This window comes from Platalea leucorodia, assembly GCF_965183815.1.
Source record: "Platalea leucorodia genome assembly, chromosome: 3".
In the NCBI taxonomy this organism is placed as follows: Eukaryota; Metazoa; Chordata; class Aves; order Pelecaniformes; family Threskiornithidae; genus Platalea; species Platalea leucorodia.
This window is the reverse complement of record NC_138825.1, coordinates 17,333,253-17,358,663: the sequence shown is the minus strand read 5'-3', so window position 1 is coordinate 17,358,663 and position 25,411 is coordinate 17,333,253. Positions and strand designations below refer to the sequence as shown.

At 35.4% G+C, this 25,411-nt stretch overlaps 1 protein-coding gene across 21 annotated transcripts in view; it reads right to left on the bottom strand.

Annotated features, from left to right (window-relative positions):
* The window catches only part of NRXN1 (neurexin 1), a gene marked incomplete at its 5' end in the record, with an annotated part of 720,955 nt that overhangs the window by 628,181 nt on the left and 67,363 nt on the right, over window positions 1-25,411 (bottom strand). For 10 of the 21 annotated variants that reach the window (XM_082305203.1, XM_082305199.1, XM_082305184.1 and 7 more), the window contains 3 exons: window positions 9,733-9,744; window positions 10,537-10,566; window positions 15,325-15,342. The exons of 4 other annotated variants lie outside the window; for them this stretch is intronic. In XM_082305203.1, the coding sequence (XP_082161329.1) occupies window positions 9,733-9,744; window positions 10,537-10,566; window positions 15,325-15,342 (60 nt within the window). Of the gene's footprint in view, window positions 1-9,732; window positions 9,745-10,536; window positions 10,577-15,324; window positions 15,343-25,411 lie in introns of all 21 variants that reach the window. 7 more of the 21 variants (XM_082305197.1, XM_082305183.1, XM_082305186.1 and 4 more) reach the window with 3 other exon arrangements.

Here is a 25,411-nt window from a genome sequence, read left to right as displayed (position 1 = left end):
GTATAGGCACATTCTTGCCTCCCAAGGTGGGTAATTAGCATGACCTAGATATATGTACATTTCTGAGAGTTATATGTACTTATTAAAAGCTATAGGGCTGATATACAGATCTTCTAGGTGTTCTGAAAATGAAAATATTAATTACATCTTTGTATTACTTTTATAACAGCTCAATAAATGCAGAACTTTCAAAAACCTGTTTCTTTAACAAGACTATCTATTTCAGGGACAACACAAGGCATAGCTCTCTCATCTATTTTAGAACAATGAATAAATATCAAATACATGTATTTTCCTGGAAGAGAGAATAAATGACACATAATAGTGATTTATGAATGCAGACAGAGCAGTCATTTTTATTACATATTTGTCATTATAGAAAACTTGAGATAGTGGCATTTCTGAGAGGTAAACTGATGAAGTATAGCAGAACTGAATGCCTCAGGGCATTTTTATTTATCTGTCTATGTGCCTATGTCCTGAATGCAGCTACATGTATGTATGTTAAATGTGTATATGCTATTAAAAATTGTTGAGGAATTTGTCCTTTAGAATTGTGAATGACTTACTGTGTTTTACTCTGTATTCACTGCTTCTCAATATTTTCAATAGGAATACAGGAATATATCCTCTTCACAGTAGTCTAAACAGCTCCCTTCTTTGCTCTGAGGGGGTACGTAGCAGTAGACTAACAGTGGGACTCAGGTGGCTTTAGGTAATGTTCAGAATACATGTTTGCCATAGATCTTTCCCTCTGTCTAATATAGGGTGTATGGATATGTATGAACATACCAATCCTATACAGATAAATATGTTGTAGCGTACAAGAATCTCATAAAATTACCAATTTCTAAGTTTACCTTTGCTGCTCCAATATTGCACTTTGGTACTTTTATATGATTCTTTTCTGAATTCTAAATTTTCTTCCAAAGCTTATAATACAGTTACAGTCATGGACAGTATCCTTATTTGAATAATTTATTGCAGAGACCTATACGGCTGAAAAGTCTGCTAAGGACACCAAAAAAATCAGTTCATGACTGACACAGACACAGCTGTATTTATATGTGTTTGAAGGTTCACAATCATGAAAGCACCTTGAGGTATACCTGCAAAATTTATAGTTTGCACAAGTATTCAGGTGACATGAGAGCACCAGTTCAGTACTTGTACCACAGTGATCTGGGGATGTTCAGGTGTATAAAGATTAATTTAAAACAGAATCAGAATTTTTTGAACTCTCACATCATCTTTGTGATGATGTAAACATATACCAGTGTTACAGTTCAATGTACTTACACCCAAAAAACTCTTCTAAAATTGAAAACTACATAACAACTAGTTAGTAGCTGCAGTTAATACAGATAATATCAAAAATCCATTTAAATGACACATTATTCATAGTGAAAACAGCATTGTCAAAGAGGCATTCGGCTCTAAAACTCATTTATGCTTTGTTTTGCACAGGTTCAATAGTCAAATCACAACATTAAGTATCTCATATGCATACAAACATAGTTTTCAAAAGTGATTTGCCTATAACTGAGCTTCGTGATTTTTTTGAATATTTCTTACTGACTTGTGCAAATACTAAGCATAGTACCTTGTAAAACCAAAATGTTAAGCAAAGCCATTAACTGAGAAAATCAAAGGACCAGCTTGTATTATCAGCAAAATGTCTACGATGCCCTTTTTTCTGAGATGGAAAGAACTTATCTGGCACCTTTTTGATATAAATCGAGTTCTTCCTAATAAAGATATTCAGGTTCAATGAAGTGGGAAATCAGGTAAATTATTTCTAGTTTTTAATCCTAGAGAGAGATGTTACTGTTGGGTGGGAGTAGGGTCACATAATTACCAAGGTAGCTGGCATCAGGAATCAATTTCTGAGGGTTTTTAGCTAACAGTTACACTTCCGAAGCAGGATATTAATGGTCACAGGAAAATATTTAGCCTCCTTTCCTTTGGGTGGATAGCCCTTCTGACAATGGGATAACAATGGCACATGATATGAAATGCAGGACAGACCTATTAACTAAGGGTAACTCCAGTGAAAAATTTACAGACTTATACTCACTGCTGAATTTTGCTTTTTAGGCAGCCTCTTCTCTGTCTGAAGAACATGCAAAGGCAGGTGAAAGGGATTAGATCCAGCTGCTTTTATTTCCCCCCACCCCCAATATAAAAAGGCTACTCAAATCAATGCTGTGATGCCAACAGTGCCAGGTGTGGTCTACCAGTTTCTCTGGTAGCCTCTTGTTATCCAGATGTTTTCCTTCTTTAAGGAACAAATGTCTACTTTAAGCAGGCAACAAGATGTACCAGAATCTCTAAATCACATTAGCAAGTTACAAAAGCAAACTTTAAATTAAATGGTGTGCTGATCAGAAAATTAGTGTAAGTGGGTGCCAACAGAAAAAACAAAAACAAAACCAAAAACAAAAACAAACCAAAAAACCCAAAATATAGCTGTTTTAAGTGGGGAAAAACTACTTCTTTCACTAGAGTAAATGAATTCAATAAAGAGATTCAATTGCTTTCCTTTCTTCCCAAGCTTGGAAAAAAGATATCTGGATAACAGGTGGGTATGTATGAAAACCATTAAAAGAATGGTAAAGGTGGAATTTCATAGCAAAGTCCATGGTCCATCATCCAGGCTTAGTTCCTATGAAAGTTTTCTCCTTTGTGCTTCTGAATTTCCCAGTTCATTGTACAGTTTCACTGTTCTGATACTTAATTGCTCTGGGTGGTCCCTGAAGTGAAGATAGAAAGCTACCTTGAAGCAATTAAGAATGACAGGGTTATAGAAGGCTTTGAATACCAGGAGAGACACATATTACTAGTATTGGTGCAAATTATATTGTTTAATTAAAAGATTTTAAAGGAGACTGAATAATTCAAATTTTTGTTGTTTCCACATAACTTGGCGTATTATTACAGCCATAGAAAATTACTGTAGAGTTAAAGAGCAGGTTAAAAATTTTGTACGCAGTGTTCTTACTTCTACAAGAACAATCAATTCTGACCAGACTAAATGTCTTTTTCAACTCTTTTGCAGGAAGTCATTCTTCTTGGAAAGATATTGTTATGCTGTGCATTTAGAGAGCATTGTCCACATTTTCAGTTATATCAGTATAATTTTAGGGTGGTTTTCTTAAGAGTTCTTCACTTTCATTAAACTTAGTTTCTTTAGAAATTGTGATAAAGTTTACTCCTGGATTTAATAAGCTTGCAAGTAGAGAAATCTTAGAGATTTTTGAAAATATTCTCCCTAGGGCTCTGATTTCTTTCCACTTAAGTGGTGAAACTCCACTGAGCATGATTCTGATTGGATTAATGTTAAAGTCAGTTGAGACTTCTGCTATAAGTAAGATGTACAATAATCTCCAATTATTTGTTGTTTTCGCTGAAATAATATAAATTAGAGCCTGTTGGGCTGATTTGTTTGGCTGCTTTTGGAGATTTCAAGGACTGAATTTTATCCTAGGAAAATCTTAGCTGTAGTGCAACCCTAGAGTGAAGCTGTAATCCTTAGTGTCACTCTGACAATGTATTTGGCTCAGTAGTGTCATCAGATATTAAAAGAAGGTGTAAAGAAGGTTCCAGGACATTCTACAGGATATCCAAGGAATATACCTCTCTGAAATCTCTGTTTTGTTGTAAATGCCTACGAAATTTGTATGAAACTCTCATGGAATTTAATTTTGTGAAAAAGATACAGTTTGCTGCAGCTTTTAATACTCATTTGCTATGTATATTTATATATACATTAAAATAAATGTTTGTTTTAAGGAAGAAATGACTAGTTTTCCTATTTCTTCATTGCTTACCTGCTCAAGAATTTTTTTTTACCTCTTCAGAGTGACAGCCTTACTGTTTCCCATCCTCAATAAAGCCCCACCTACTTTTTGGTCTGAAATATATCTTCATCTTGAAAGAGCTTTAATATTATTTTGAAAGGCTCTCTGTCAGCATACCCATCTTCTGGAGAAATCTATGCTCAGAAGCAGAGCCTAGTGTCGAGGGAGCCAAAATCTTAAATATGTACTATCTTGTACTACAATGTTTTCTGTACACAGCAGAAATCTACACTTTTCCAAATATAACACTTTTTTTCATAAAATCCCTCATAGTTCCACATTTATTTTCTTTCCTCTGAATCCACAGGAGACCTATGACACATATACATATGTATATATGATACATGATAATTCTGAGTGACATCAGAATGATTCAGAATACGGTAAATGTTTTATTTTGGTGGTGGAAAGGTACTAGAACACATGGCGTGGATTGGACATTATCACATGGTGACTTATGTCAGAAAAAGAACATTTTTAAAATAAATGTGTTCCCTTTTCTTCATATAGTTTTCTTGATATTTGTGGCAGGTCCTTACAATTTCTTTTCATACTGCTGATTAGGAATCAGCTATCTCAGATATAATTTTGTGCATATGTGTCTCAAGACAGAATTTGCATTTCTGGTCCTGATGTTGATGGATTTCTTCTGAGCCATGTACTTTAGACAGAAAACTTCTTCAACAGTCATGTTCTGCTGCATTTTCCTCCTTAGGGAACATTAATTGATCACATTTCAGCATAACGATGAATCTGCAGCTCCAAATGCCTAGGCTTGCTAGGAGTCACTCACTGAAGTGCAAGTAAATTATTTGTTTCAATGCACCACAACTTTTAAATATATAAAGATATCACCCTTATGATTAAAACATTTAATGTCTAGTTCATTATGATATTGAACAAAAATTTGAACAGAATAATCAGAAAAATATAAAGATAGTATAAATGTTTATTGGAACACATATGTGTAGGCATAGGTGCATGGGTCACACACAAGAACTTAATTGCAATATTTTTTGTGAACATCAGCCACTATTTAAGTATACTTATGAGGCTCTTTAGAAAAAAAATGTCACTATAGAACAGATATGATGTGTAGTTACTGCTCTTTGGAGCACTTTGAAGAGCTTTATGTTTAATGTTCCTTAATTTCTTTAAAAAGGTAATTCTCATTAAAAAAAGAATCAGGTAAATTTTATATAGAATATTTTAAAACAGTTGTGTTGACCATTTTGTAAATTATACAAGACTGACAGAATGCTAGGGCCCTGTTAAATGGAGGATAAATTTTTAAACATTAATGATTTGGTTTTTTAATCAGTAGCAGCAACTATGAGATTGAGCAGGGAAATGTAGGTTATCTATTCTTCTGCTGTAATGTCACTTAGAAATAATTTCAGTTACCCAAGCTTGGCAACCTCATTCTGTGTAAAACTCCCAAATTAACTCAGTTCAATTCTAGCAGTGAGTCTTTCAAATAATCAAACCAATCACCTAGCATATATGTGAACAAGTACAGAGAGTCAAGCAAGCTCTCTGTCCATGTTTTGCGCTTGCCAGGCAAAAGCCAGCTGCAGTTGAGAAGGCATGTAATTGAATCCATGTCAAGAGGGCACCAAGCCAAAAATAATAAGCTGTGCTATAGCTCAGTGCTGTACCAAAGCATTTAGACAGCTTCTGGACTATTGGTGGCTCAAGCCAAGGAAGGCTGGAGGATGTATGGCTTTCAGACCCACTTTGAAGCAGCACACACAAAAGCAGACGAGGATAGGCTTTTCAACAATCTCAGGAGGTTCAGAGAGTGTAAGAGGCCAAAACTATTTTAGTTCTTTGAAAACAGAGGAGAAATGAAAGTCGTCACAATAAGATGAACTTGTGGTTGCATTGAGGTTAATGACTGAATTCCACATAATTTGATGTTAGGGGAGGTTACTAGCACAAGGTAATATTTGTGTTGCATGACACAAGCACTACATAATTACTTAGCTATAACATACCATTTTAATGCTCATGATTGTTTAAAGAGTTATTTAAATTACTTTTATTTTTCAGTGCCGTATTTTTATTGTGATTGATAATTAACAAAATTCTGCTCTTACAAATACCCAGTAGAGTCACTCTGGTTTTACAGATATTGTATGATATCTTGTGCAATACAAAACTTGCCTTGTTTTGGCAAGGAAGTTGACACGTATATAAACTGACGTTCTGAAGTCTTTCTTCAGTATTTGTACACAGTATACCAAAGATCAGCACATCAAAAGCATGTAATCTAATACAATAAATTGCAGTTGTACAATCATTTTTTGGTAGAAACACTTATTGCTCAGCTAGATATCATTTAATAATTTGTTATGGACCCGAGTGACACACATACGATGTAAAGCTGTATATAATCTCTAAAGTAATAGGAGTACGAACATAGTCTTTAGGTATAAAATGAGTAATATATATAGTCAAAAGTAGGTTGTTTACACAGATATAAACTATAGGCAAAAATATGTATAAGCTTAAGAGAACTGCAACATAAAAAGGAAGTAATATATGTCACTATGTTATAGTAACTATAAATCCCTTTCATTGGTCATCAAAAGAAAATGAAAAGGAGAAGAGGAATTTTGTGGAAAAAATAAAGAAACAAAGTGTTTTACATTAGTTGCCATGTAAGCTTAGTTATATTACTATTCATCACAAAATAATTCTGCATGGGAAATCCAAGAGATACTAACTTTTGACAAGGTAAGGCCTAAAGATGGAAATGGTAGTTTTATTAGACCACATACAATAGTTGGAGAAAGCAGACAAAATTTGTTTGAGCACAAATTTGTTTGGGCAAACAAATCCTTTTCCGTGTCTGTTATGAGCAGCAGACTTCAAGGTTTGCTTTGAATTCAAACAATTGCTCTGAGTAGCGTATTCAAGTGGTCTAGTAAAAACATGAACCCCATTTACAAACCTTGCCTTGCTTATGTCTTTTCTCCACTACAGCTGCGACAACTCTACTGCTAAAGTTGTATACAGGTAGGTGATTTCCAGGGAAAAAAAAAGGAATTCGTAAGTATTTCTGAACATATATGATGCTTATCAGAAAATAAACGAATACCAGTACAACTAAAAGGTTGTGGCTCTTCCTAGAATTAGGCTTAGCATCTGCAAGGAGTAATGGAATAGGAAACAAGTTTTGTGTAGCTCTAAAGTTATAAGACAAACTTCTATATAGGCTCTCAGCTTTATGTTATATCCTCCTTTATGTCAGCTGGTTTTGTAAATAGATTGAGTTATATGACCTGGATTACTAACAGATGTCTCAGCACCGTGACATCTTCTGAGCTCTACCTCTGCCTTGCTCTAAGGGACAGTGACAGCCTTGTTAATATTGATAAAGCTTCAATACAATCTTTGTGGGGAAATTATCCAGAGTATCCCAATTTATATTTACAACTAAATGACAAATAGCAGGTATGTCCGGTGAGATCGTACTGGATTTTGCATTGCTGCCCGCTTGGAAAGGCTGTCTCACCCCTCCTTCCTCTGTCAACACCAGGTCCCTGCCCTGTCAACATTCTGTCCTAATTGTGAAGGTACATAGTTTTTATTTCCTTTTCCAGTATCCCAAAGAATACCTACACAATTAAAGAAGATGGTGGTTCTTCAGCCATTTATACTCTTCAGGGTAAATTACATAGTAAAGCTTCTTAAAAGTTTTTTATTGCTTATATTTCCAAAATAAGAATAATTCATGATATAATCAGAATTTTGCAATCACTTTTGTTACTGACCTTACCTACCTCTAAAGGAACTGAACTTATAATGAAAGACTGAAATAGGTGCAAATGAATTCAATGCTGAGCTCCTCTTTTGTCCTTTCGTTCCTTTCCATCGCCCTCCTACTTTTTGTTTTATTGTCATGTGTTATGAATGTGTGTTATCACAACTGTTTCAAGGTCACATGTTTCAATAGCGGATATTAGTGTAGTTTCAGGACAGCCAATAAAATGAGGCCATTTTCCTCTGGTTGAGGATATGGTTTGATATCGAGAGATATTTTCTGTTACACGCAGCTGGAGTTTGTATACATATAAACCCTTTCCATCCACTTGAACAAATATACACTGTTGTATTTGCAGAAGAAATATTGTCATTATCAAAACATAGTAAAGTAATCAGTATTCCCATATAAACTGAATAAATCTAATAAAAAATTAAAATGTGAAAAGAAAAATGTAGTCAAATGACTAGATGACTGGTGACTGGTGTTTAAATTATGTCACATGGCACATCATTAAACGTTAATGTAGCTAATATATCCAAGGTCATTTTTTTGTGAATATAATTGTTAAACCTTTTAAAATTAAAGTATAGATGTCTAACTATTGCACAATAGTTTTTGTTTTGCTAAAATCTGTTTTCCAGATCAACTACTAATCATAATATATATTCATAATATTTATGTTTTCCTTTTATACAAAAAACCCTTCAGTGTTGTACATACTACATCATGTATTCTGTGTATAGAATAATCAAGAAAAAGAATTCCTGAATATTAATAGAAATGATCTACAATTTCAAGATTTGGTTACTATAAAATGTCATTTTAAGGTAACTCCAGCCAAGACATCTACCATTAAGGAATAAGACAGTAATAATACGTAATAAGGAAGTCATACATACAAGGTACTGTTAAGAAAACCACAACAAAGATCAGCCATCCAACAAACAAAACAATCCTATAAAACAAATAAATCAGTAGACTGTTTTTCATTCTACTTGCTTAAAACTTTTCCTAAGCAAGAAGATTTACAGCTGCAGAACACACATAGCCCTTTAAATAGTATCCCACCTATAACCAGCTACGCAGTCTCTCCAGAGAGTCTGATATGAAGAGGAATGAGACACTACAGGTTTGTAATTACAGTCTTTGCATCACATGAGCTTTCTATATGTAGAGACACTAAATCAGCCAAGACACCAAGGAACGTAGAAGGTTGTTTCTAATGTAACTAGTTAGCAAAGCATGACCATGCAGATTGGATTTCTGATTTAGACCGAGTAGACACACCCTGACAAATGCTTAAGATTAATAGAACTGTATTATTCATCATGTGTAACACAGATTTAATGGCTTTTAATGACAGCTTCTTATCATAAAAATATATTTACGTGATGTCTGTGAACAAGTATCCTCATAGCAAAACCTGGTGTTTATTTATACAAGAAAAGTCTTGACCCTACTGCACATGTTCCCTCCAGGAGAAAGAAAGTAAACATGGTTGGTATTCTTTACATAAAGAAACAAAAAAGAGTAAAAAATTCTGAAAAAAACCCCACAATTCTCTTTGGCATTCATTCTTTGTCCAATTCTTGTCTCAGATATAATCAAAGTGATTAATATACAAGGAAAATCTCAGGGCAAATGTGATCAGCTGATAGCAGAGACTTGCTGAAGTCAGTGCTATTCAGATTTACAACTTACATCAAGCTGTGGACTGGCCCTGGACAGATTATCTCCAGAGAGTCTCTGTTGAACAACATCGTGCTTTTTTCTGTGCCTGGTGCTTCAGACTACAATTCTTTGAAAACAGAAAAATGCATACCTCAAAACGTGGCTGTTATTTCATCCTGAATGCTTTCTATAACTGTAGCCTCCTTTATGACTGCCAAAGCTCTCTCACAAAACCAGGAGACAAACTTTAAAAAAGGTCAGCCTGTACTTTAGCATACTTCTCCTTACCTTGATATCCATGAAATATTTACTTTAAAAATATACCTACCTCATGTTATCAGTGCAAAAAGATTTACATTTATTTGCATTACTTATACATACATTAAAGTATACTGATGGCATTAAAAAATAAAGAAAATCATGTAATACCTTTACTTTTACCTATGGATTTGGTGAAATGGTTCCATGAAGAAAGCATTTCCAGACAAGAAGAGAATAAAGAAGAGGAGAGAAACAACAGTAAGAGTCATGAGTATATGTAAATGCAATAGTATCCAAACATGAAGAGACAAAGTATAAGGTAAGTGTCTGTAGACAAATGGAGATGCAATCAGTGTCATATTAGGGATTTAGTTTATTTTTTTCCAATCATGTACATGCAGAGAAACACAGAAATAACCCATGCTTAGATAAGAAAGAGTGACACAAAAGTAACATTGACAATGGGTTACAAGGAAAAAAAACACTGATTTAGTTACGTTGCAAATTGTACTCTCAACATTCCAGAAGCCAGGAGCAGGTGCTTTCTGCACATTTCCAATCAGCCATGCATTAATGTAAATGGACTCTTCAATGTGTACAATGTGACAAGCTGAGTATCTTCTTTCAGAAGCTATCTGAAGAGTGCTCTTGAGCTTCATCTTTTATAGAATCACCCATAGTTGTATTTTTTGATAAATACATGAAATTTTCTTAATCACCTTCTTATTTCTCTCACCTCTTTTCAGTTATTATATTGCGAGAGGGGGAGTTGAGGAGGCAGGAAGGACAAAAGCTTACGGAGCAAACAAAAAAAAAAATGAAATAAGAAAAGATGTGACTAAAACCATGTGTTTATTTGCAGCCAAAGACAGCTTTCAAGCATTTGCCCATCGTTTGCAGTGATGGATTCAAAGCAGCTACAGAACAAGAAGAAACAATGAAAGCAGAGTGGAAAAGGAACAGAGCCCATACCTTGGTCGCCCATCATCAGGTGCGCCAGACCTTGAAGGGAAACAAGAGCACAGTCAGCAATGAACAAGGGAGCACGGGAAGGTGGTGTTGTCACAGTGACAAAAATGTTTTGTGACAGGCATCTGTTTCCTATGAGATGTCTGTATCACAGAGGGAAATCAAAGAGCATTTTTCAACCACTGGTTGGAATGCTTTGGGCTACGAGTAACAGAACTGCAATTCAAACACTGGGTGCTGCTTTATTGTGTATTTCTTCTGTGCAGTAGTTGGGATGACAGAAAATAATAAAATGCTTTCAAATCCAACCAATTCCTTTAATATTCCATCTGTCTTTATCGTATTTTGATTATATTGCTTTGAACACTTTGCTGAGAGGACTTCCTGTCCTCTGCTTGTGAAATGATGTTAAAAACCTGGAGAAGTGTAAACCTGAAAAATGGGCTGGGTCTGATCTTTTTCCCCTCATAAAAATGAGCATTTCAGGTAATTAAATAAAAGTTCTTCATCACATTGAAATGATAATGCAAGGGATGTCTCCTTATTTGTGTGAAACGTGACAGTAAAATGAATTTGTTCCAGAGAAGGCAAATTATTACATATGCAATATAAAATACATAGCAATAAAGAAAAATTAAGTGACAGCTTCTAAAGCTACTTCATAAATCTGTGATAAATAGATTTTGCTTTATATTTGTGTTGTGAGATGAAATCCAATCACATCAGTATAGGTCTAGTGACATTTCAAAACAGATGTCCATAATGATAATCACTCAACCAGAGCCAAATTTTATTACTCTTTAACCAAAAATATTCAGCTTTTTAAATTAATTATAATAAAATGATACTTTTATTCTCACTGAGAATAATGTGATGTAGGGAGAACATTTTTCTAGAAATATGAGGTTTTTCACATTTTATGTATGGTTTAAAAAACAGGGTTATTGTTGAACTTAGCTGTTTTAGGATCCATTTTAGAAGTTATTAATTGCTTGTGTTAAATGTGTTCCTTTTCTCTAACAACTATAAAAAAGTCATACATTATTTTCTTACTTGCAATTAATTAAAATTAATTCACACAAAGAAGGCGTGCAATAAAATATCCTGCTCTTTATTGGAAAGCAGACTTCCTAGAGAGTTCCTGTGATTTCTAATTCACAAAGAAAATTAGGTGCACAAATGACTCATAGTACCTGGGGGGAGTTCAAAGACGATACTCCCGACTGCAACCAGTCTTAAAGTATTCATATCTTATCAGTTCCAAATTTCAAGTGATGTTCCAAATAGACTAACAATGGTTTTGCTGAATTAGTGCTTTTTAATGTCACCCTTTTTAGATGCTTAGTTAAACTGAAGGGCCTGATGTGCCCCACCTCTTGTGCAATAGATTCTGTTTCCAAATACAGCGCGCTGCAGCTGGTGGGATTACCTGGGGCTTACAGCAATGTAAAAGAAAGCTGAGTATGATCCTGAAGGGATGCCTACTTAAGCATTGCTTGGGAAACATCACACAGCTGTGCTGCAGTTAGCAGCTTGTGAAAGAGTAGAAATGTTTTCACGTGTGTTCGTTCTCTAGAAGTGTTGCTGCAACTGAGAGGCACGCTGAAAACATAAAGACCCACGGTGAAGCTTCATTCTTTTAATGCTGAATGTCCCTGCATGGCCTCCTGGAAGTGTTTAGTCTCTTCATGTGATTATTTAACTCATCTTTTGGCAAGTTAAATGTTATATTTTGTCTTTTGGCTTTTAACTTTTTGTGTTGGCTACTATAGTAAGAAATCTCAGACTTTTGACTTGGCCTTAACTGTATTCGATAGAGGGCAGGTGAAACTAGTGTAATGTTACAACATCTTTTTCCTTAATAAAATTGCTTAATAAAAAAGCTCCTTTCAGCAGCTACTTTATGTGAGCTCTTTCAGCTCTTAGAAGGTATGAAGCAAATCGCTGTCATGTCTTCTAGGGAAATGCAAAGAAGGTAATATCTTACTAGCTTGCATTTAAATATGATCTTTATAGCTATAAGGACCTAAACAAAAGGCCTAGTTTCAGGAGATTACCACTGCTTGATAGCTATTATTTTTGCTAAAATGATATGTGAGATTGGTCAGTTGTAAATATATGATTCTTGTATAATTTGAAAAAACTGTAAATGGCAGAAGTGCCTCTTGAAAACATCATAGAAACCACTTGAATTTTAAGAGTCCCTTACAGTGCTGTTCAACTAAAAAAGGAAGCTAAGTGAATGTAAAAAAAAATACACTGCTCAAACCAAACATCTATCAATTAAAAAATTTAGTACTAGTCCTCAAGACACTGTATTTTGTTTGACTCTCTATGTTACTTTATTTGTGGAGCAGTAAGGTTACTTACACTTAGTTGCTAAAAGCACATAATGATACTTACCTTATTTTTATATTTTTGCAATCTATGGATGAAGGCTATGGAAGTGTGAAGAATTACTATTACTGTACCTGTGCAATCCACAGAGTGGTTTAAAATGATACAGATAAAGCTACCATGATAGCAATCACAGCTAGATTTTCAAAATGACAGTCTGCTTATAATAGAGAATACCACAATGGATAGTCATAGAAAGTTCTAGCCTTAACTAACCATGTATAGGCATACCAAATATAGAAAATATTAATTTGTGCACCATTACTTCATAAGCAGAATGATAAAAGCCTTTTCTTTGTGAATTAGAAATTCAAGATTTAGTAGGAACACCTCGTGTGTGACCCACTCCACCTTTATACTGAACTTGGCTCCAAGAGGAAAGAGTTAAGGGGCACAGGATGGGATAGTGGAAGCAGATATGAAGGTAGGATATTTTCAAAATTTGGTGTGTGAGTTCCATGCAGAGCACAGGCCGAAACAAAATTTAAACATGGTAAACCTGCAGTGAACATGTTCAACCTTAGCACAATTTTAGTAAAATGAATAAAATGTAGCCTTTTCATACCAGCACTATATATAAATTTAACTCTGTGAGTACTAAATCCTTCTGTTTTCTTATGTAGCCTTACAGAGATGCTCAGATATCACAGAAATCAAGGATGAAAAATTATAGCTCGGTTTCCAGATTGTGTTTTGGATACACATTCTGTGCTTCCATTCTTTAGATGTACATCCTTTGTAACTTTAATGTATGCATAAGTATCCAGACCTGTGTTGGAATAAATTTAAGGTTGCAGTTTTAAGAATTAGATCTAGGTAAAGTCTGGATTAACTGTTATCCAGGCTTTATCTTGTACTGCTGTGCATAAATGAATATGTGAAATGAAATTGAACCACCTTAATCTAGCTATGCTGATCCTAATTCACATTTGAGACTCATGTTGACACCAATAAGGGTTTTATGCACAGATCAAATACAAGATTAGGTACTTATTTATAGGCTTTTACGTTTTTCAGTTAGAATTCCTATCCCAGTGTTGTTGAACACATTTTTATTTCACAATAAAAAGGAAATTGTATTGATATGTATGTGTGTGACAGTGCACACAATTAAAGCATCAGAATTGTTTAAATTATCTTTCTCCTCCTGGTAACATATATTTTAGTAAAATTGCACAGCATTGTGTATGTGCAAAATCTGAGCACCTCTCTTTGCCCTTGTATACAGTAGCAGAGAGAAATGCAGAATGGATACTTCCAGGCTTTTTTAGAAAATTGCCACTGAAGAAGCAGGCAGTGGCCCACGGTGACTTGAATCCTGAATGAACTCAGGCCCCGCAGTGGCTTACTACAGGACCCTGGGTCAGAGCTGTGCCAGGGCAGCCACTTTGCATATGAATTAGCCTACAAAGTCCTTGATTTAAAAATAGTTTTAAAAGTATTGGAAAAAATAAAATAAAGTTATTGCTCAGTTTAGATCGATAAACTCATTGTTCAAATAGATAATCGTTTATCCAGTATGCAAAGGTTCAGCCCAGAGAGACTTTTAAAAGCACTTGTACATAAAAAAGCACCTGCACCTTTTGGCTTATAAGCAAAAAGACAGTATTGATTCCCAGCAATAACTGATCTGTGAACCATATTCTGTACCTTTAAAACTATGATATATATGCACGAAACATATTTTACCAGCTAATAGACATACTTACCAATAGTCAGGCTAGATGGCATTGTGCTTTAGTTTCCACTGCCCTGTGCCATACTTTCTTTAAAGGGACTTAATTACATACCAACATTATTATTAAAATCACATGCTGCTTCTTTCACAATGTTGAAAAGGCAGAGTGCATTATGTTGAAAAGTTAGACAGGAAAACTTTTTTCCTAAAACTTTGTGCTGTAAAGGATAATACAGTAAGCAAGATTTGTAGTATTAAAGAGAAAAGTGCTTTCCATTTTCCTAAGCAATAAAAAATATAGGTATTTAACATGCATTACATTCTTATGAGGAGGATTTATGCTCTACACTAATGAAACAAATAGTTTCTTGAAGTGTTTTTCATACAGAACATGAGAAGAAATCAGTCCTTCTGCAAATCTCCTGAATGATTTTGAAGAGTGGTATCAGTCATACAATAAAATCCCATTGTTTCAGTGGGGACATTCTGGAATTACACCAATAAGGCCAAGATTAAAATGGAGCTTTGTTTGTGTTCTGTATGGAAAAAGAAATCACACTTATTTAATAAACTTGTATACCTTTTATGGGTAAAAAAAATGCAACTTACCGTACTGAATGATATGCGTACTTTTATAACATTAAGCAGAAGGGAAAAAAACCACTAAACAGAAGGGAAAAACAAGAGCTTAGGAAAATAAGGTAGAAAGCACCCACCTTCCACATAGTTGTCTTCTGTATGCACATAACAGGGAAGGAGAGAAAAGGAAAACATTCATTAAGCAGCATGCAGACTGGAACTTGCCATTGCATGTCTTCATCATGCAAGGCATCAAACACAACATGCAAGTGCTCCATTGCTACAATCCAGAGGGAAAAACAAAAGCACCAGGGAAGCAGTGTTTCTTCTATTTAACAAAATTTATGTGATATGAAATAAAACAATACTGTTTCCAAAGTGCAAAAATTGTAGAGGATTTACTGCAGCTCTTTCTAAGTTTAATTACTATTAGTCATTAATCAGAGGATCTTCTTATAAGACTTTTATAACTATATATTTTAAAGCCATCAGTCATTTATGATGGAGATTCTAAGTTCATTTGCTTCTACTTTCCTGTTCTGAATTTTCCTTAATGACCTGTATGAAGTAGACTATTTTAAACAGATCAAACAAGATAACTTAAGTTCTAGAATATGCTCTGAAGGTGTTACCACAGGCAGCATGGCTGATCCTGCACTCATTACTGAGGCACCCACTCTGGTCATTGGGTCAGACCTCTGAATCCAGTGTGGAAAAACTGTCATATAAACCGGGTGAAATAACTCAGAATTGTAGGATCATGTCTCACAGCATTTGTCAGCATCAGAAACCTACACGTCTCAAAAAATCAATCAGTTCTCTGCCTAGTACAGCTAGCAAAGGCCACGGCAATCTCAGGCATGGGTTCTGCCCCGGGATTTGTTCAAAGGGCATTTTGCCTAAGTAAAGGCTGCTATCAACAAGCAATAATTTGGCCTTTTATCCCCAGCCCAACATCAATATGGGGCACAGGTAAGAAGGTTCCCCCAAAGCCTACAAAGCGAGAGGGGACTAGGAATTGAGCCTCAGCTGATGAAGCATACAGAATTTAGAGTTAAGAAATAGGCTCAGTGTCCTAGTACTCATGCTAGTCTCTCTAGTCCTCAGCTCCTCCACTAGGTAGGTGATTTTGAGGGACTATGTCTCTGTCACCCATTATGATTTTGACTGAGGAGACGATAGGAGAGAGTACAAAGATATCTCAGGGGAAAGAGAAAATGGGAAAGGTAAAATAACAAAGGAAAAACAACATGGAAGTCAAGGAGATGGACTGTGTGAAACCAAAACAGAAATGGGGAAGGGTGACACCACAGCAGTCTGACTCCTTGGGAGATCTCTTCCTGCAGTTTGTGCCACCTCCACCAACACTTGCTGGGGAGTGAGCACTCAGAAGCAATTGCAAATTGAAGCCCAGTTCTGTCATTACAGGTCATTTCTCATGGAGACTTCCTACAGGAAAATACCTTTTCATGTGACCATTAAGAAATGCGATCTAAACTAATTTGAATATATTGTAAACCAGGAGTCAATAAAACGAGTTACACAGAACTGGGCTCAAGGATATCTCTTAAGCATACCAATTTCCTGCTAGAATGTGTCACTTTTCATAGTGAAAAGCCTTTATAAGTTAATGCCACAAAACACTGAAAAATCTCATCATAACTAGACAGTATTCCAATAAATAATTTGAAAAGTTTACCACTTTAAAAATAATAACTTCTATAAATGATGAATATTAGGGGTTTAAGTCTCTCAGTTTTTAATTGTAATACTCATAGGTCAGACCAGATAGTTATTTGGCTTAAGACATTATAAATCACCTTTTCCATTATAAATCACCATTCCACTCTAAATTTAGTCTTCTAAAATCTCACTGCCTGATATTTTAGTTCGTTATGAAAGTACAAAGGGTACATACTGTTACATGCATTTAGGAAAGTAAGAGGCTGAAAAGGAAAAAAAATATTTAAAGCAGTACGCCTGTTGTGAGTAAATACCTGAAGATCAACAAATCAAATAAAGTTCACTGAGAAAATGAAAAACACTCAATTTCACAGGATAAAGATATTATGTTTTATACGCAGTGTAAATTATAGTGATATTTGGGCTATTAGAAATAGCTACTTATAGATAATCTTTTCTGGAAGAGCCTTCTTTCTTTAACTGCATATAGTAATTTCCTTTCTTTAAGTACAAAACCCCCCAAACTTAAGCAAAAATAAATTAGTTATTTCAATTGTAGTATAACTTCATGCTCCTTCATCTAGTCCTTGTTACCACAGTGTTGGTATATTGCAATACCAATACTGCAATGACATCCTTTTTGGTGGACATACTTAGCTTAACGTGATTACTTAAAACCAACACGTGAACTTGCTAAAAGGGCAGTTCTGTTGCTCATGATGTCAGAGTCAAAGGGAGAGTTCTGAAAATGACATCACAGGCAGCATCAGATGGTTAAACTTGTTTGGTTACAGGGTTTAGCATATTTTGTTTTATATCACAGGCCCTATTCTTAGCAGTGATTGGTATGTCTTTTTGATGACTCTGTCACCAGAAAGATTTGCACTAGCTGAGCAGCTTCCCCTAACTGTCTGATTGATTAAACTTTTAAGTGGTAGTAAATTAAACTGTCAAAACATTTTGAATTAATTAAAATTGAAAGTGTTGAATTCCTGCTCTGTGAATAAAACAGTGTATACGGCCAAACCCCTGTACACTAGTAAACAGAAATGAAAATTCATTCCTCCACACGTTTTTCTCATGGTAAGTTAAACCATCTTAAACAGTTTTGCAATCTAAGAAAAAAATTAGTTCAGCTTCTTTATGGTACTTTACAAGATACTTACGTTAGATTAGCATTGAGCACTATTATTTATTTAAGGTGTTTTTTTGTGGTGGCTGATATATTTCCATATTGCTAACACTTTGCTTGACTTTCCTGATTCCCATTTTCTTGGCATGACTTATTATTCTAAGCAGAGACTAAGAAACCAGAAGACCCAAATTCTAACTTTTCTTTTTATTCATTTTGCTTACTCCAGCCACTCTTAAAAAAAAAAACACAACCAAAAAAACAAACAAACAAAAAAAACCAAAAAAAAAAAGGAAAGTCTTTGAAAGCCATGTATACTATCCACGTCTTAATTTTGCAGTTTGGAGGGAACAACAATTTCATCATTTAAATCAGGAGTAACTTTATTTATGTCATTACATTTGCACTGGTGTAAAATTTATGTACCTGGAGGACAGTAGAGCCATGTTACACATTTCTGTCATTGCTGATGATTTAGCCACCCATAGTCTGAATTTACCCACATATACATCCATCTACCCTGGACGATCTCATTTTCTACTGAGTAGCTCTCTTGGCATCACCGGAACCAGAGGCTTTCAAGACCCAAAGTGCCATCTCCTAGCTGCTTTAGGCATTGGCACAGAACAGCTCTTAGCCTTTTCTGCACCAGTTGATTGTACCAATGATTTTCACCAATGCACAGCCCAGGTACAAGAGAAGGGGCTAAAAGGGACTGTCAATGCAACAGTGGAGGAGCAGAACAGCCTTACAGCCTCCCCTAGCAACCAGGTGACTGGCCAGAGAGGTAACTTTCTCTTCAGCACTCTGACTTCTAGTAGATGTGAAAAGTCCTCTGTTTTCACACTGCACGGAGCTACTCACTTGAAGAACTAGATAGGTCTTCATCCACTGCAAATTCTTGTTTCCTAGACCTCCCCCCACCCCCACCAACAATGATACTAAATTGCACTGCTAATTTCTGTGTTTACAACCTAATTCCTTTGGCCAAATTCTGCTCTCAGCGCTAGTGGTGTAATCTGTTGACTGCACATATTGAGCCAAATATTCAGTTGATTTAAATCTGGCATGACATAGTTGAAATCAGTAGAACTACACAACTTACATAGGCTGTGAATCTGGCTTATTATCTTCAGATGAATTGTCTCAGGCTGTTCCTACTGAGCTGAGAACAGAATCTGCTCCATATTTTTTGCAGCAAAAGCCCAACCAATTCTAATTATTTTAGCATATTACTATGATTCAGGGATATAAAAATGGGAATCGTGTTTTTACAGGATATTTTTATTAATTCAAGAATCATTTTAATATTTGGTGATGCCTCACAGAAACCTTGATTTTCTTAAAAAATAAGTGACTCTTTATATGTTTTGTGGTTATTTCTGCGATTAAGTTTTTTTCTTCTGCTAGAATATTTACACCTTAGCCACACACAGAGCACAATATTTGTCCTGACAATTATATAAGAACAGTATTTTCATGATAAACAGATGAAACAGTACATTAGTATTTTGAAGTTACAGAAATAGCATTCTAAATATAATATAAGAAGATAGCATATTAGAAGTGGCATTTATATAGGGTATTTTTTCCTCATCAAAATTATAGTTCAAAATCACATTTGGCAACAATGAAGGGTATTATATACCACAGACATAGTTCATGAAATTTCATAAGATATTTGGTACTAGTAGTGGGGAAGTAGCCTGAAATAAAGGTTATTTTTATGCAGGTGTCTTGCAATAAAAATGATGGCTAGAAATTTTAGATACGATATTTTAAGTTTGTTTCCCCAAAGAATAATGCATAGGTATACTTCTCTATAAATTTATCTACTTAAAATTACTGTACTGGTAAATGTCATTTCAAGAGGTAGCTTTTTCTATGGGACTGTCTCAGCATCTCTTGGATAGTGTAACTTAGCCTGTCCCATCAGTTTCTCAAATTGTTAGAGAAATTGTTTTGTTTAACATGTAGTTCAAAAGAAAATATTTGGAAAGGATATGAAAACATGAATTATGTTATAAAGCATGAACAGCCACAGTCTCAATAATGATGAACTAAAGCAATACATTGAAAATCTGTGGCTATTAGCATTGGTCTTCTAAAGTACTGCATATCTGACAAATTCCATTAGGATTATTTGCATTTCTTTGAAATGTACTTTTGAAAACCACTGTAAATATTGATTGTAATTATTGACTGTAATTATGATTAATTAGAAATGTATTATAATGATACCTAGCACAGAACTCTGCTTGAATATTGAGTAAATAGCAGCATTTCCTACAGATGAACCTTGCGGAACAAAATTTGGGATTCATATGCAAAATCCACAAATCCACCACAATCTAGGGAAGAGGGCCCAGGAGTTCCTACATTCCCACGTGGCCTCATTAGGTCTGAAGTCAATGTACAGCCTCTCCCAGACTCCACACAGCTTTGGAAGGACCCATTCAGATGACTTTCCAGTGCAGTGGGTAGAAATATAATATAAAAGGGACTCAATTGATTTTTTTTTTTTTTGTGGAAGGGAGAAATTTCAGAATAACAGGATTTTGGTTCTGTTCTAGCTCCATTTTCTATCTACATCTCTGTGAAGATCTGTTCTTTTCTGAAATGCCCTGTACGAGACTCAGGAGAAAGGTGTGGTACCATTAGGAGCATAGATGACCTGTCTTGACCAATAATGAGGACAAGGCTTTCTGCCAGATGAGAATCATTAGGGCACAAATAGATGTTTCTGCCAGTTTTATACAAGACAAAGCCATCAGCCCAAATTCAGTACACCTCTGTAAATTCTACTAACATCCATGAATTTACTCTAAGTGAGGCCACCTTTTCTAGACAGTGCTATGTATCCCAGTTGCATTGTGAATGAAATAATGACAAGATAATTTTAGTTAAGCTACTGTAGATGAGCTCCTAGCGTGAAGCAGCAACTAAGGGTGGCAGTGCAAGTCTTGAATGCACAGGCAAAGAAATAATGAACAGAAATAGAAAATGGCATTACTTTTTGTGGCATAACTATAACCGTTACTGTGTTTAGTTCCAGTGCTCACATATTTAAAAGGAAGTGAAAAATGAAGGAGGTTTCAGAAAAAAAAAACTTTTCCCACAGTCATTCATGGCATTAAAAACCTAAGAAAACTCAGCAACCATGTCTTACAATGGAAGCCCTAAGATGCTCAATCTATTGAATATATCAAAGATGAGATTAAGAGGTGTCTTGAACCCAGGCTATAGCTATCAATGTCAGGAGAAAGATTCTTGATACCTGGAAGTCCTTTCAACCAGACAAATGCTGGGATCAAGAGTCAGAAAAGTTCAAACTGAAAATAAGATGAAAATTTTCAATAAAGGTAAAATAAGCATTGGAAATACTGGGAAATTCTTCCCTGAAGTCTTAAGACAGAGCCTTTGTCTAACAGAAACTGTATATCAATCATTGCTTTTGGGCTGCATTGTAGGAATCACTGGAAGAAAGTCTGCCTTTTGGCATTTAGGAGGTCAGGTTAATATTTTCATAGCAGTACATTCTGGCCATAACTTGTATGAATGTATGAATTTTCTCTAGTCAAATGAGAACAGAAACCAAGCATAAACAGCTGCACATACTTTGACACCCCGTTAAACAAAAAAAGGTTCAAATAAATTGTTTTCTCAAAACCAATCTCTGCATCATTTGCACAAAGAGCTCACTGAGAAATGTTTCCCATGAAGAATTCAAATATAATGGGTGAAAAAAATAATTCAGACAAATCATTACTATTGTTCCCAATGGGAAAATACCCCCATCCCCAATTTACTTCTACACCCTGTAATATTTTCTAATACCTGCTCCAGTTGTCTGCAGATGACGAACAATCAAAATCAAGACATAATTAAATTAATACTCTGAGGCAACAATTTTTTGTGCTGTCTGATTCCTGTGCAGCTTTATCACTTTTCTATCATTTATCAACACGTGTATCAAATGTCAAATCATTCAACATTGCTTTCGTTTAATGCTATTAATCTATGATTATTTTATTGTTACATATTTTTAGATATTGCACATCTGAATAGACTTGTGCTTTTTTGGAGTCACAGTGGTTAACAAATAAGCACATATTTGATACCTACATCTCCTTTGTCTCAACTGCTTCCTAGAAATGACATGTTTGGAAAGTTACTTGTCCTCTTTTAGTAATTTTTTCCATACTTCTAAGTAAACTTGGACTGACTCAGGGGAGACATCATGATGTAGATACAAAAATGACTGCTTTTTAATTATAATACAATCCCAAGAAATTTGACTTTGGCCTTATTTTGCCACCTCATTAAATTTAATTCTTTTTCTCCAAAATGCGTCTAGTTAGTCTCAGAGGTACTAAACTTCAGACCTGCTTGCAATATGTCAATGCTTTAAAGAAATTTGCATCAGTCACTGGGACAAGTGTTCTTGCATCTGTGTCATGGCTGCAGTAACCACAACCAGGAATCAAAAGTAGAATCAAAGGGTTTTTAATAACTGAATTTAGTAATATTAATAATAGAGATAATGAAAGGAGAAATAAGTCATTTGCATACGTGAAGGTGAGTCAAAGAACTACACTCCCTCCCCAGTGTTTCAATTTCCACGTATAAGCAGAAAATGAAACACAATGTAAATCTATGTATTTCACTCAGTAACCAGATATTCTTTAAGAACCGCTGCTCTTTTTCCATTTAGCCTGTGGGGCTATTTCTCTGGATTGGAAACGTTCAATTTCCATTGACAATCTCTGTGATTTGTACACTTTGATTTGTACTTTTAGACCTCTTCATTGTAATCACTAGAGGTCTTATTTCCTATCACAGAGAATGGATAGACTAACTAGAATTAAGGACTGACTGTATATGGTCCGCTTTACATGGCCTGTACATCTTACCATAACTCCTCTTTTCTTCCTAGCACTATTACTATTCCTTTGGATTTTCTCCAATGTAGCCCTGCTGGGTACATGGCAGGAAAATATATTTTCAGGATATTCCTATCAAAACCTTTCATACAGAATTAACTGTTCTGGCTGGCAGAGAGTAATGGCAAAAACAGATTATGATGTTCTATAAAAGTGATGCAGGGTGACACAGGTATTTCTATTTTAAGAATAACTGTTTTGAAATTAATTGGAAAAATTCATAAAATAACTTATTTCAACAACTGCTTTAAGAAACAGTTGTGAAATGAGGAATAAAGATTTTTCAGAATTATTCCTGCTTGTTTTGGTGTACATGAGAGTAGAAACTAGCCCAGTAAATCTGATTCCTTGCTGCACTGTGCTTTGTGTAGTCAATTATGTCTATACAAGAGGCTGCAAAATCAGGGCCCAGTTACTATCAGAAGAAATCAAATCCCTGTCCAATCATCCTTTCAGCAAAACCTGTCTGTTAAACCCATTAATACAATAGGATTAGTTGAGCTGACAGTGAGTAAAAATGCTGTGCAGTGCTTGAACGGCAGAAGCAATTTTCCAACTGGATGGCAGCTTTACAGAGGTGATGATCCAGTGGATATCATGAGCAGGAGACTCAAGGAGGAGAGGTCATGGTTTTTTGTCCATGAGAAGGATATTGTTTTCAGATAATGCTTCCTAAAACTTTTCTACTGGTTTTGTATTGTATGGTGAACGGGTGGCTATCTATACCTTTACAATCTCTACTGTGTGAATATAGTATGTAGAAGTATAGTAGAAGATGCATTGTACACAATTAAAAATAGAGTAACAATATTCAAAATAACTTTATTGTATAGTTCTTTAGCTAGTCACCATAAAATTTTCTTGGGTAGTACTGAGATTCATTTTGTGGATGAGAACTGAGCTGAACCTGCCTTTGGAAGCCTTTAGAATGGTACAGAACAAACTTTCTGCTTGTTTAAATGGGAAATTCCTCTGAAGTGAGTGGAGCTGCACTCTGGAAGTCAGTATGCGAGTGTTTAATTTGACATCAAATTAAAATTTAATCACAGCTATCTGTGACTGAGAGTGAACAAAATAGATATCTTTGTTTTTCTTTAAAGAACTGAACTTAATTTTCTCTTTTACTAGTCTACAATCATTTCAATGCTAATGCTGAATGTGACTGATTAATTAGTAGTTATAGATAATGACAATGAAACTAATTACACGAAATTTTACAATTAATAAAATCAACATTTCTTCACTTAAAATCTGGCCATCCTTATCTAAAGTAAGAACTGATATATTTTTTATTTCCTCCATAGATTTTAGAAGTGAGCAACAATATTGTTTTTCGTAGCCCTGTGAATGCCTGGATTGAGCTCCCATGTATATAGAGTACTTGCACATGTTGCAATCAGGAAGCAGATGCTTTAGAACAATTCTTGATTTTCATTAATCGCTTTTATATGAATTGGTTAAACAGTTATTTTCTTGGCATAAGAACTATATTGTAACTTTTATAAGGTTACTAAGTGATGTAAAAAACTTGCAGGCATTAATTTAGAATAGGTGAAAAAGATGGCTCCTGACAAGGTGACAGTGTACCTGATGTGTTTTTGCAAAAGCTTGATTGTATGTATATTATGGCTAGCTACATTAATTTTTCATCTACAACTGTTCCTATCTCAGAACTGCACAATTAAAATTTCTAGCAGTAGTAGATGTTTCAAGACAGTCACATTCTGGGGCCATCTATAAAATGAACCCAAACCAAGTTAGATCTAGTTCTTCTCTTCCTAACAGTTTAATAAATATCACAGAATCACAGAATCACAGAACTATTGGGGTAGAAAAGACCTCTGGAGGTCCTCTGGTCCAACCTCCCTGCTCAAGCAGGGTCACCCAGAGCTGATTGCCCAGGATTGCCCAATGTTGGAGACTCCACAACTCTGGGCAACCTGTGCCAGTGCTTCGTCACTCTTACAGTAAAAAAAGTGTTTTCCTTTCCACAGGACAGCACCTCCTGTGTTTCGGTTTGTGCCCATTGCCTCTGGTCCTGTGACTGGGCACAACTGAGAAGAGCCTGGCTCCATCCTCTATGCACCCTTCAGGTATTTACATACATTAATATGACCTCCTCTGAGCCTCCTCTTTTCCAGGCTAAACAGCCCTGGCTCTCTCAGCTGGGACTCTCATAAGAGAGATGCTCTAGTCCCTTCATCATCTTTGTGGACCTTGGTTGGACTCTCTCCGGTATGTCCATGTTTCTCTTGCACTGAGGAGCCCAGAACTGGACACAGTACCCCAGGTGTGGCCTCACCAGTGCTGAGTAGAGGGGAAGTATCACCTCCCTTGACCTGCTGGTAATGCTTTGCCTAATGCAGCCCAGGATATCATTAGACTCCTTTGCCCCAAGTGCATATTGTTGGCTCATGGTCAACTTGGTGGGCATACTGTCGGCTCATGGTCAACTTGGTGTCCCCC